This window comes from Urocampus carinirostris, chromosome 8 (assembly GCF_059441175.1).
Source record: "Urocampus carinirostris isolate Australia breed hairy pipefish chromosome 8, RoL_Ucar_1.0, whole genome shotgun sequence".
Taxonomy (NCBI): Eukaryota; Metazoa; Chordata; class Actinopteri; order Syngnathiformes; family Syngnathidae; genus Urocampus; species Urocampus carinirostris.
Window position 1 is genome coordinate 40115103 of NC_142356.1, and position 14453 is coordinate 40129555.

The 14453-nt window shown below is 38.3% G+C and overlaps 1 protein-coding gene across 5 annotated transcripts in view; it reads right to left on the reverse strand.

The window, feature by feature from the left end:
• The window catches only part of LOC148361881 (multiple PDZ domain protein), a 112095-nt gene that overhangs the window by 26487 nt on the left and 71155 nt on the right, over nucleotides 1–14453 (reverse strand). For all 5 annotated transcript variants that reach the window (XM_088342689.1, XM_088342688.1, XM_088342692.1 and 2 more), the window contains 3 exons: nucleotides 10326–10531; nucleotides 4908–4999; nucleotides 4735–4843 (listed from right to left, as the gene is read on the reverse strand). In XM_088342689.1, coding sequence (XP_088198815.1) covers nucleotides 4735–4843; nucleotides 4908–4999; nucleotides 10326–10531 — 407 coding nt within the window. The remainder of the gene's footprint in view (nucleotides 1–4734; nucleotides 4844–4907; nucleotides 5000–10325; nucleotides 10532–14453) is intronic.

Sequence of the window (14453 nt, forward strand, 5' to 3'; positions counted from 1 at the left end):
TGTCCTGCTGAAAAATTAACTTTCACCCCAGCCTGAGGTCAAGAGCGCTCTGGAGCAGGTTTTCATCCAGGATATCTCTATATATTGCATTCATTTTTCCTTCTATCCTGACTAGTCTGCCAGTTCCTGCTGCTGAAAAACATCCCCACAGCATGATGCTGCCACCACCATGCTTCACTGTAGGGATGGTATTGGTCTGGTGATGAACGGTGCCTGGTTTCCTCCAAACATGGCGCCTGGCATTCACACCAAAGAGTTCAATCTTTGTCTCATCAGACCAGAGAATTTTGTTTCTCATGGTCTGAGAGTCATTTAGGGGGATTTTTGGCAAATTCCAGACGGGCTCCAATGTTCCTTTTACTAAGGAGTGGCTTTCGTCCGGCCACTCTACCATACAGGCCTGATTGGTGGATTGCTGCAGAGGTGGTTGTCCTTCTAGAAGGCTCTCCTCTCTCCACAGAGGAACGCTGGAGCTCTGACAGAGTGACCATCGGGTTCTTGGTCACCTCCCTGACTAAGGCCCTTCTTGCCCGATCGCTCAGTTTAGAAGGCCGGCCAGCTCTAGGAATAGCCCTGGTGGTTACAAATGTCTTCCATTTACGAATAATGGAGGCCACTGTGCTCATTGGGACCTTCAAAGCAGCAGACATTTTTCTGTATCCTTCCCCAGATTTGTGCCTCAAGACAATCCTGTCTCGCAGGTCTACAGACAGTTCTTTTGACTTCATGCTTGGTGTTTGTGCTCTGACATACACACTCAACTTTGGGACCTTATATAGGTGTGTGCCTTTCCAAATCATGTCCAATCAACTGAATTTACTGCAGGTGGACTCCAATTAAGCTGTAGAAAGATCTCAAGGATGATCAGTGGAAAAAAGATGCACCTGAGCTCAATTTTGAGCTTCATGGCAAAGGCTGTGAATACTTATGTAAATGTGATTTCTTAATTTTCTAGTTTTAATAAATTAAAAAAAAGTAAAAAAAAAACGTTTTCACATTGTCATAATGGAATATTTTGTGTAGAATTTTGAGATAAGACATTAAATTAATACAATTTGGAATGAGGCTGTAACATAACAAAATGTGGAAAAAGTGAAGCGCTGTGAATACTTTCCGGATGCACTGTATAGATACAAGTCATTTTTTAAAGAAATTCTGATGAAAATGACCAAAAGTGCATCCAAAAGAAAAAAATTAAGACAAATAAGTAACACTGTTTTTTCTCTTTTTAAATTACATTTTTTTTAAATTGACAATTGCATAAACATTTTTCAAATAAGATGCTAGTAATATATCAGTTATTTATCTTTTGGTTATACTGTATACTAAGGAAGTCAATGCCAAATAAATGTTTTAAATTACATTATAAATTATTATTTTTTCCATTTTTATGCAGGATATTGTTGGAGGGTAATTTATTTCGGTGTTACTGTCTCGATATTTCAGTCCAACGTTACACATTTACAATTCTCTGATACAAATATAAATTATGGCTAAAAATGTTTTCCAGTACTGTAGTACTGTAATCTCTCGTTTTTCTCTCGTTCCAAGAAAGTCCCGCGATATTTGATTCCTTTATTTGGTTATTTAATTCTGTAATTACTTATTTATTACTTCAGAACAAATCCAATTTACAGGCTATATAATTTTCCTGAATAAAAGTCCTATACTACATACATACATAATGCACTATGAAAATCCGTTACGAAGCAAAACGGCAAAAAGTAAACCACAATACAACAATGGATTACTGTATAATTATTTTTATTTTAAACTGATAATTACCTTATGTAAGTGTAATTGGCAGTGAATGAGTTAAGTATCTCAGCATATGGTTATGAATAGCAAGTATTCCTAAATTCCCAAAAAGGTAATGGAAATATGTGTTAAAATTATAATCATTTGTCTTTAGCGCTGGTTCTCAGCTGGTCTAAATACAGGACCCATCATTCTTCCCAATGACAAGCTGCAACCCAAATCCAGTATAATGAAAAGATTGTGCAGTTTAAAGCAGAGATGGTAGAATATATTCACGTTTTTTTCAAAACACAAAATGGCCAGAAAAAACAAAATGACCTGAAGCACCATTTATACAGTACTCACACCGCTTAAAAAAAGACACGTACTAAAATAAATTTGAAATATTAACAAAGCATGTACGTAAATATCAATCATGAATTTTGTAATTAATTAAGATTATGGTAATGTTAAAAAGCTTGAGATCTAACATGTTCTCCCGTTACTGTACTTTTTGCTGAGCTTCAATGGCAGACACTCAAACATAATTTTATTTTTGTAACTTTATCCTTCTTTGTGGAGCCGGCCCAAGGTATAAGCGAACTAAGTGGTTGCCTAGGGCCCGCGACCACTAGGGGGGCCCTAAAGACCGGTTAACTCTTTTGGTGCCAACTTTGTCTCGAAAGTCACTCTCATGTGTCTAGAACAAGAAAACTTTTACGGAAATACTACACAATAACTACAAACCTAAATATCAAATATAGTGCTTAAAATATATTATTTTGCTTTCATTGGGAAAATAAAAAATAGTATAAAAATACTACAAAAATACCATGATACAAAATACTACAGAAATATTACCCCAGAATTACTACAAAAACACAACTACAGTAACATTACAAAAATACCCCCCAAAAATATGACAAAAACAATACTATGGGAATACTACAAAAATATTACAAACATTTTACTTTGGAAATACATCAAAATTAGGTCTATAGAAATATTACAAAATTACCGTTTCATAATACTATAATACAAAACACTACCAGAAAAATATTACTACAGAAATACTACTACGTAAGTATTGCAACAGAAATACTGCAAAAATAAGACGAGAGCGATACTACAAAAATTCTACTACGATAATAAAACTACAGTAATACTTTTACCGTTTCATATTACTATAATACAAAACACTCCCAGAAAAAGATTACTACAGAAATACTCCTACATAAGTATTACAACAGAAATACAGCAAAAGTACAACTAGAGAGATACTACAAAAGTTCTACGACAATAAGAAAACAACAGTAATACTTCACTACAGAAATACCACAGATGTACATCAACAAGTCTAGTATGGAAATTCTACAAATTACAACAGAAATAATACAAAAATACGAAAAAATGATAATAGAGTACTCCAAAAAAACCACCAAAATCATTAAAGAACTGTAATACTGCAAAAATACTACAGACATGCAACCAAAACTATTATCGGAATACAACTAAAATATTACAGCAATACTAAGAATTTACCACTATGTAAAAACGACCCAAAAAACGACTCCAGAAATAGTACACAAATAAAACTAGAATAATGCTAGAAAAACTACTGAACTTCAACTGAAATCATACGACAAAAATACTAAAAAATACTTTTAAAAAAGTGCAACTACTGTAACACTTGAAAACTAAATATCAAATGGAGTGATTAAAATAGGGACCTAATATATTATTTTGCTTTAATTGTGATCGTTTCAAAACCAATTTTAAGTAACTAATCTAGTTCAAAAGAACTATACCATGTAATTATCTGCATGTATATTTATTCCCAGATAAAAAAATTGGATCTTTTTCCAAGACCGGCCCCCTGGTCAAAACCTTTGAACCTTATGCAATCCCTGACTCCAAACAATTACCCACCCCTGGATTAGAACATGGAATGAGTTCTAGTAGGTATGCCAGTGATCAAGTAATTACAGGCCCAAAATATAATTTTCCTTTGGGCCCCATGAAGGCCCTGCTTCTTCGACCCAATCGATGTTCTCACTGTTTTTAACTTTTCCTTTCCCTTATCACTAACTTTCTTGAGATCCGTTATCCATCTATTATTATGGGCAGAAAAGGGAAATAAACCCAACAAAGTCACAATAAAATAAACTGTGGTCCCTCGAAAATGCACTAATTGACTGATAGTGTAGAAGCGATCAAGCATGGCATTATCGCCACCTATGGGTAAAGGGACAATGTGTAATATTTGGTGCCTCCTAGTGGTACAAAAAAACTTTCATTCAGTAAAAAAACAACAACATTGAGTTGAACGGTTGGTTGGTTGAATACCTAAACCACACGGGTCGTAGGAGCCCCATTTTCTGTGGTGTGTCTTGGGCAAGTACAGCCTGGTGGTGCCTATCCCTCTCCAGGCCAACAGATGTTTCCACCCGATCTCAAATCGGAAAACTTTCGCGTGTTAGGCGAATGTGCTAATCACTGCATTATGGAAACATACTAGGCAAAAATACACCAACTATCATACCAATTTTAATTTTTATAAAACAAAAATCGTGGGTCAAGAAATTTGTAATACTTTTACACCGTGGAATCCGCACTTAGGGTCCGCCATGTTTGTCTGGCATCCAGCCACCACACTGTGCACTGGCCCTCTCTTGCACCTGACACTACAGTGCCATTTTGTGGCCAAATAATACAAACTGTGGCTTTAAGAAGTGTAATTGACCCTCTGATTTTTCTTCTTCTTAGCATTATTTGACCAAGCAGAAGGCTTGCGACCCACTAAAAACTTGCCCAACACCCACTTTTGGGTCCCAACCCATCAGTACAAAAACACTGGTCTATAGATAAGATTAAGTGAGGTTAAATTCGGTATAACACTGGGTTGTTACCACAGTGATTCCACTTTTGGGCTGCCGTCTTCAATTAGTTTCTCTTTTTACTCATGGGGCAAATAAAAGCGAAGTTGAGTCACTATACCTGTAATGGGAGGACAGCTGAAGAGATTCCTTTATGAACTTCAGATTCAGTCCGGCAGCTTAGAGTGTTATTACTGCAGCCGTGGGACATTTTGACCCCTTCTTTATTTCTGTGGAAACAACAAATTGGGATTTATAGTATACGTGACTTAGGATAGGTTTGTGTGTCCACACCTTATGAGAATGATCTTGACTTTGGAAGGAGCGTTATCGATGATTGTGGAGGCGTTCTGACGACTGCGTCCATACAAGATTTGACCATTGATCTATGGATCAAAACATGCAGTGGTGAACTCAGTCCAATAAATCACCTGAATCTGATTTATGTCACTTTTTTCCCCCTGTTTCTTGTCAATCATAACCACTCTGCACATTCCTATAATCCTCAGCTCTGTACTTCCATCAATCATTGCAATAATTCTAAATGGCAGAGAAAATCTTTCTAGCTTTTTTTCTTTTGAATCCAGAACTAAGTAACATTTCTGAGCAGACTTTCTTCAACCCCTAGGGCACAGCACAGTGTGTCCAAGTTTGGCCTTTTTGATGTTTTGGATGTAGTAAATCAAAGAGTAATACCTTAAAATAGACTACCAGTAAGTTGAAATGTCACCTAACTTGTGAAAACTCGCTCAAAAGACCACTTGCCAACAGTTTCTAAATGACAGGTATGCAAATGAGAAAGATATTTACAGTAGGTTGGTTGACAAGGACAACATTTTCGTGGGGACAGCTGTTGAATTAGCAGTGAAACCAACTACAAATTTAAGCACGATTTTAATTAGGGATGCTCAATCATTATTGGGTTAAATGTCATAAGAGGTCAGTTATCTTTCCCAAAGATATAATGACTTAATAGTCACTTGCCGACAGTAATCGATAAAAACATTTTAAGCATTGACGTTTTTCATTAGAATTTATTTTTCGATTTTCTATGGATGGAGTAGTAGTAATTTCTCCTCCGTACCTCTTCATCGTGTGTTTGAGGCATCAGAGTAATACTGTTAATCGGGAGTTTTTGTAAAGTGTTAAGGGATCCATGAGATTATTCATTTAACTATATGAATAATTTGATGATAGATAGAAAAAATATACATGCAAAGTCCTATACAATAAGAAGAGCCTTTGAGGCTTGCAGCGTATTATGAACTGACCGATAACGGATAATGGATATTGAATAAAGAAGACAAGACAAGACAACAACCCTTAAAAAATCCCCCCCAACTAGGCTTTGTAGCGTATCATGAACTGACGGATAATGGATAATGAATAACGAAAATAGAACAATAATCCTTAAAAATCCCATATGACAAAAGCAAAGGACATATATCACAGAACTTAATGGTTTTTCAACAAAATATTAAAGTGTCATCAGCAAATACAATATATCTTAATATTGAAAATTCATTACAATTTCTATTAATATTCAGTAAAAAAAAAATCAATAAAGGCCCATAAGGCAGTGTTTTTCAACCTTTTTTGAGCCAGGGCATGTTTTTTTACATTGGAAAAATTTTGCGGCACACCACTAACCAAAAATGTTATAAAATGACACTAAACAGTATTTTTGATTGAAATATAATTTATAATACCCCCAGTTTTTACAGCAGAGACACTTGACAATGACATATTTGCAGAAAATTATTAATAAATGTTTTATAAAATATTAAATTTTAAAAAATGACATTGGATAATTTCTCATGGCACACCTGACAATCTCTCACGGCACACTAGTGTGTCGGGGCACAGTGGGTGACAATCACTGCCTTAAAGTTCTGTTTATATTATACAAAATTACCCTGATTTTAACTAACCTGCATTGGCTACCTGTTAACTGATTTTAAGCCTCTGTTGGTATTTTACACCATTATGCATGGACTTGTCCTCTGATGTCTTTCAGATCAAACTACCTCCCGTGTTCCTGCTCAGAGCTTTCACTTGAAAAATGCTGGTCTGCTAGTGATTCCAAGAGCAAAGAAAAAATCTGCTAGTTCGAGAGCTTTCTCCATAACGGTGCTGTGGAATGCTCTGCCCTCTGAGATTCGATCTGCAACCTCAGTGAAACTATTTTTTATCTAGGTTTAATACACACTTATATTCTATAGCTTATGAATGACTTTTGTTTAATTTTGGCAATGTATGTGTACTGCAACATCCATTCCAGCCTGGTCTTCAGCCTGGAAGGTGGATTACCTCATGTGCAGTCCCTTTTTAAGATTTCTTCATTTTCCTCATGCTTAGATTTTGAGTTTTTTCTTGCCCTCATGTAGGTTTATAGATTAGGGGATGGTGTAGTAAAAGTCTGTAGTTTGTAATGGTCTGTGATCTGTGCAGCCTTTTGAGACATCTTGTGATTGAAGGCTATACAAATAAACCTGACATGACTTGGCCTTGCACAGACACGTGAGGGACTCCACAACTACAGGGAGTGCAGAATTATTAGGCAAATGAGTATTTTGACCACATCATCCTCTTTATGCATGTTGTCTTACTCCAAGCTGTATAGGCTCGAAAGCCTACTACCAATTAAGCATATCAGGTGATGTGCATCTCTGTAATGAGAAGGGGTGTGGTCTAATGACATCAACACCCTATATCAGGTGTGCATAATTATTAGGCAACTTCCTTTCCTTTGGCAAAATGGGTCAGAAGAGGGACTTGACAGGCTCTGAAAAGTAAAAAATAGTGAGATATCTTGCAGAGGGATGCAGCACTCTTAAAATTGCCAAGCTTCTGAAGCGTGATCATCGAACAATCAAGCGTTACTTTCAAAATAGTCAACAGGGTCGCAAGAAGCGTGTAGAAAAACCAAGGCGCAAAATAACTGCCCGTGAACTGAGAAAAGTCAAGCGTACAGCTGCCAAGATGCCACTTGCCACCAGTTTTGCCATATTTCAGAGCTGCAACATCACTGGAGTGCCCAAAAGCACAAGGTGTGCAATACTCAGAGACATGGCCAAGGTAAGAAAGGCTGAAAAACGACCACCACTGAACAAGACACACAAGCTGAAACGTCAAGACTGGGCCAAGAAAAATCTCAAGACGGATTTTTCTAAGGTTTTATGGACTGATGAAATGAGAGTGAGTCTTGATGGGCCAGATGGATGGGCCCGTGGCTGGATCGGTAAAGGGCAGAGAGCTCCAGTCCGCCTCAGACGCCAGCAAGGTGGAGGTGGGGTACTGGTATGGGCTGGTATCATCAAAGATGAGCTTGTGGGGCCTTTTCGGGTTGAGGATGGACTCAAGCTCAACTCCCAGTCCTACTGCCAGTTTCTGGAAGACACCTTCTTCAAGCAGTGGTACAGGAAGAAGTCCGCATCCTTCAAGAAAAACATGATTTTCATGCAGGACAACGCTCCATCACACGCATCCAAGTACTCCACAGCGTGGCTGGCAAGAAAGGGTCTAAAAGAAGAAAAACTAATGACATGGCCTCCTTGTTCACCTGATCTGAACCCCATAGAGAACCTGTGGTCCCTCATCAAATGTGAGATTTACAAGGAGGGAAAACAGTAGACCTCTCTGAACAGTGTCTGGGAGGCTGTGGTTGCTGCTGCACGCAATGTTGATCGTGAACAGATCAAAGCACTGACAGAATCCATGGATGGCAGGCTTTTGAGTGTCCTTGCAAAGAAAGGTGGCTATATTGGTCACTGATTTGTTTTTGTTTTGTTTTTGAATGTCAGAAATGTATATTTGTGAATGTTGAGCTGTTATATTGGTTTCCCTGATGAAAATAAATAATTGAAATGGGTATACATTTGTTTTTTGTTAAGTTGCCTAATAATTATGCACAGTAATAGTCACCTGCACACACAGATATCCTCCTAAAATAGCTAAAACTAAAAAAGCCCCACTCCAACTTCCAAAATATTCAGCTTTGATATTAATGAGACTTTTGGGTTCATTAAGAACATGGTTGTTGTTCAATAATAAAATTAATCCTCAAAAATACAACTTGCCTAATAATTCTGCACTCCCTGTAATGCTCGGGTCAGATAAAGAATCTTCACCTACTACTGGTATCCATGGGAAGTACTATCTGTTTCGTGTGGGGAGCAAACGCCTACCCCAAAAAACGGCCAGGAGAGAGATGGGTGTTGCAAGGCTGTACTTGCCCAAAACACACCACATGAAGTGCTGCCCCAAAACCACTGGCCGTTAAGTATGCAAAATGAACGTTTTTGGCATGTTGACTTCTCATTAATCCAGTTTTGCATCCTCATTTGATGCAACTTGAGTAAACCATGCTTTTGGAAGTGTTGCTAATTTCTACAGACACAGTTTTAGCTCAGTTTTGGTACAGATATGAATGTATCAATAATTATTCAACTGTGTATAGAAGGGGGTTGAAAATAAGTATTACAAGTTTTAATTTTCCTTCTTTTTGTAGATGTCTTAATTATTTCAGGCAACACAAACAAAAATACTTTACATCAGCAAAATGTATTTACCGTCTATAAAGCTCCGTTGGGGTGTGCAAGCTGCTGTTTATTGATAGCAGCGGGCAGGAGATTTAGCGCTATGCTAACGTTAGCATCCGGGGAAACGGCTAGCGGTGGAACGTAAACGGCAAACACAAAGACCACAGTTAACTCTCCCGGTACATAGAAGGGTCTGCACGATACTGCTAGAAACTCCATATCGAGTGAGCAGTGTGTGTCAATGGTTCGGCTGTTATTGTAGCGCGTAGTCTCCAACCCCTGTTTTTACCGGAGTCTTCGTCTCGATCGAGCCGGTGATATAATGTGGCGTCGGGAAAGCCAAGACTCCGTGATGACAAAAAAAAATACTTCAATTCCGGACGTTGTTGGTGGCGATCCGTAGCTCAAATTCACTCATTGTGGACGATGGATCTGGCGTTGGTTGAACATGCTTGGGAGCGCTGGTCTGTGTGGTCGCCTTCTTAGCTCAGAGCCGACTAGCAGCCTTTTCCTTTTGCTCCGTCGTTGTCGGCAGGCAGGCAGATCTTCCAGGGAGATCCGGTGGTCTCTGTATATCCCTCGGGATGTAGTGGATATTATTGTATATGCGAAGGGAGTCGAAGGGAAAATATGAGGGATCAGGGGACACTGAAAACATAAGACGAACTGGAGCCCGAACCGCAGCGTCTGCACAACGCGCCGCCATCTTGACTGATTTGATTTCTGTTGCATACAATGTTTTTTTGTGACTGATCATTGCACAAATATAGTAGGATACCGTAAAACTTCCAGGAGCAATGCGCTCATACATATAGTGTATGCATTTCTAATATTTTCCTCTGTATTTTGGGTGTATAAAGTGCAGTGGATTATAAGGCCCACTTTTCAATTTCTGGCATATTCGGTATTCTATGTGCACCGCTTTCAAGACAAGAAGAAATTGTATTTTCTCACCGAAATCCTTAACACCTGCATCTGCCTAATTTGCTAAGAGACTGCGGCTGTTTTCAAAGAATCTAATATTAAGGGGTACTGCTGTAAAAATGTGTACAACAATAATTCATTACAAATCTTGTAAAAGGCTTTAATTTTTTTGCGGCTACACTACGAGTCTTTCAACATTTTGGTTTGCTGACCCAACCAACCCAACCAATATTCTTATGCTCCTTACCTCAAGTAACTCGTCCCCGACTTGTATCCGCCCATCCAAACCAGCAGGTCCTTGAGGGTCCACATCCGCCACATAGACGCTCATACGGGCCCTGGAGCCATCTTTATTTCCTGCAAGGCGGATCCCCAAACCTTCTGCCCTGCGTTTTTCCAACTCAATCATATGGAGCTTTCCTGACAGGCTGCCATAACGCTGGAGCATTTTTTCTGAGGATTGGGGGTAGTGAAAAAAAACATGAGTGATTGTTAGGAAAAAAGTAGACCTAAAAAAGTATAACATGCTGCAGGTAATGAGTGACACTTCATGTGAAGAGCAAGCGGCACACTCCGGAGGCGTGGGTGTGTGTTGCGGCAATTTGTCTGGAGGGAATGATGTCAGACATGCTGTCAGATGCTGAAAGATGACTGTGTTCGATACAGAATGCGCCGATCCGAGATGACGAATGTTTGCAGGAGAGATGTGCATGTCCACTAGGTCATTGTAATCAGAGTCACGAGACACAGGAAGGTAGGTCATTTATTTGGTAATTTATTGAGGCTTCATTTAGGAACAGCTTAGGATGTTGATTACATTTTCCGACAGCAAATTAAATTAGCTTTTTATTTATGTAGCTTTTCTCGCAAAATGGCCTTTGCACTTTACATGCCTTGATTGCACTGTCAGGAATATTTTGTTAAAAATAATGCAAGTATGTAACACTTTTGTTTTCTTTAGTAACGGGGAAATCCAAATACATATTTTTTCCGCCGTTACAATGCAGTTACCATTACTGATAGTCATAAAGGGTGTGTTACTTTGGCTGCAGAACGCCAACAGTTATGTGTGCCCACACACCTGACGCTGTTTTTAGCGGCACAGTTTTTCGCTCGACTCAGGGTTGTTTACATCACGTCTTTTTAGCTCACCGTTCAAAATAGCGACTACCGTATAGTTACAAATACAGTATGTACTAATGTTCTGAAGGAAAAGGTGAATGAGGGCAGAGTCGCAAAAATCGGAGCCACCACTGCTGTTGACACCCGTGGATGCTACGGCAACTGACTCTTGTCACTGACTTGTGGCTTTTGGAAATGAACGAAGGAAACCGGCATCCCACCAATCAACAGCTGGCTCCCTCAGAGATGCCTTTTCCCTCTTTACACAACAATAATAATATTAACAAAAACAAACTTATCACAATCATTCCTTTTCAAAAGATTGGTCAATATGCATTTTTCTGGGATTCAGTGTCGTTAACTTTAAGTTTATTGAGCATTAAAGAGGTTGAAACGTTTGTGTAGATTTATATATGTTTTAAATACAGTTCCTGTGTTTTTCAGTGTTAATGTGTTTATATAAAAATGTAAATGTTCTTCTGTCATCTCTCTTTTTCCTTTTGTTATTGTATTTTTCTTTTATTTCTTTGTTTTCCCATTGTATACTTTTTTTCTTTATTTTCCCCACTTTTGAAGTCTTTTCGTGAATAACGTTACATAATAATTGCTAATGTTGTTGTTGTCATTTATTCTGAATATGCACTACAAGCAGTGTAAGGCTACCTGATTTTTGACAAACAATTTCTCAAAATAAAAACATGTAGAAATAAAGTTAAATGATTAGAGCAACAAAAAAACCTGAAAATCTTTTTAGTGAGCTGAGCTGAAAAATCCAGTTTTCTAAAAGTGGTCTGAATTCTCATCTCTTCAACTGTGGTAAAAAAAAAAACACCACAGTGTTTCGTATTTGCGAAGAACATTTTAAATTATTTTACATACAACTTATTTTTCAAGTAACAAAAATAGTTACTTTCCTTGATAAGTATTTACTTTTACTGTAGAGTAATTAACCTACTATCTCGGTTACATTTATTTAACGTAACATGCCCAACACTGCTTGTCTGCTTTTCTGTCTTTGTCATCGGAATTGCAATGGAAATTAAGCAACAAAGCTGGTAAGTTTAAGAGCATTTCAGTATAAAAAGTGGATAAGAGTGTTATTCAAAAGATAGCAACTGTAAACCCCCGAGTTACAGCGTCCCTACCTTAAAATGTTTCTGATGATATGATGTGGAATACAATCTTTTCTTGACCCCCCTTCACAACATTCCCTCCCAACCCATTTTCAAACTTTTCGGATTTCATGCATATGACTGTAAGAGTGAAGCGGCTTCAACGTGACTAATATGCCTTTTTACTATTGGTCGACATTATAAAATGTGCTGTTCTGCTCTTGGCTTGTGGCACAGCAGCGGAAAGATACTGTAATGCTCTCGGCTGAGCACCCTCTAGAATTAATTTCTCTCTTCGTTCAGTTCATAATTCTGTGTGCTTTCCAAAACTTTACGAGCTAGTACAAAACAACACTATTTTTTTGTACTGTATTTTTTAAATGTGGCTCCCAAGATAGGCAGTGATGTTAAAGGGAGAAGCAAAAACATGACGAAGAAGGAAACAAAGCTGGTATTGTGAAGAGATAAAAAGAAGTATATGTATGTTTTAAGGAGAAAGAGCCAATTAATGCACCAAGGTATTCTAAGAGCATGACAATCCTTTGCAGGTGAACTATCTTTTTTTATTAATATGTTTTAAGGGAAAAAATAAACCTAGGCATGCGTGGCCTTATGTGAAAAAGTAATTGCCTCCTCGTTAAAATACAAAGTAACTGTGACTAACCAAAGTTTTGGGAAAGCTGAGTTCAAATCAACAGGCCACACCCATAATTGATTGACACCACCTGCGTTGAATCAAGAAATCACTCGAATGGAATTTGTTAGGGCACAGTTCTGACGTCATGAGATCGAACCTTCCGGTGTGGAGTTTGCATGTTCTCCCCCTGCTTGCGTGGGTTTCCAACGGGCACTCCGGTTTCCTCACACATTCCAAAAACATGCATGTCAGGTTAATTGGATAGTCCGAATTGTCCCTAGGTGTGAATGAGCGAGTGAATTGCCTGTCTCTATGTGCCCTACGATTGGCTGGCAACCGGTTCAGGGTGTCCCCTGACCACTGCCCAAAGATAGCTAGGATGGGCTCCAGCACCCCAGCGACCCTACTGAGGATAAGCAGTGCAGATAATGGATGGATGAATATGTTAGACAAAGTGAAGCAGTAACAAAAAGAGTTGTCTCACAGTTGCCAAAACGCATTTTGATTATTGAATGAATGAATCAATCAATCAATGAAACTTTATTTCAAACACGAGAAAAATAAAACCACAAGTCAAAAAACAAAAACAATGTTAACGTATCATGTCCCAGAAGGACAAGGAAAAAGCATATGCCTATTCAATTCTACACCTTTGACTTCCTTAACAATTAGGGAAAACATTCTGCGGACTAATGAGTCAAAAATTTTACTTTTTGGAAGGTGTGCAGCCCATTACAACTAGTGTAAAAATGGCACAGCATTGACGAAAAGAACAAGACGCCCACAGGAAAGCATGGTGGTGGTAGTGTGATAGTCTGGGGCTGGTTTGCTGCCTCAGGACCAGGAAAACGTATTGTGGTTGACGGAATAATGAATACTAGTGTTTACCAGAGGATCCTGTGGGAGAATGTACGGCCATCAGTTTGTGTCCTCAAACATAAGCGCTCTTGGATCATGGAGCAGGACAACGATTAAAAAAACACAAGTAAGTCGCAGTTTGAATGGCTCAAAAATGACAAAATGAAGGTATTAAAGTGTCAAAGTCATAGTCCGGTTTTAAATCCATTTGAGATCTTGTGGTGTGACCTTTAATGGGCAGTTTGTGATTATTAAAAAAAAAAAAAACTCTAACATGGATGGCAAGTAGGCCAAAATTCCTCAACAGTGTTACGAAAGAATCGTTACCAATTATTGTAAACATTTGATTTCTGTTATCACAACCAAAGGTGGCCCAACTCGCTCTTAGGTTCAGAAGGCAATTTCTTTTTTGCACAGAGCCAGATAGGTTTAGATTTGTTTTTGGAAAAATTGAATCAACATTTCAAAACTGCATTTTGTATTTCCTGGGTGGTTCCTGTGTGATATTAAAGTCGATTGATGATCTGAAACCTTTGTGAGTGATAAATGTGCAAAAAAGCAAGGAAATCCGTAATACTTTTTCAAGGCATTGTATATACCGTAAATTCCGGACTATAAGCCGCTACTTTTTTCCCAAATGTTCAGT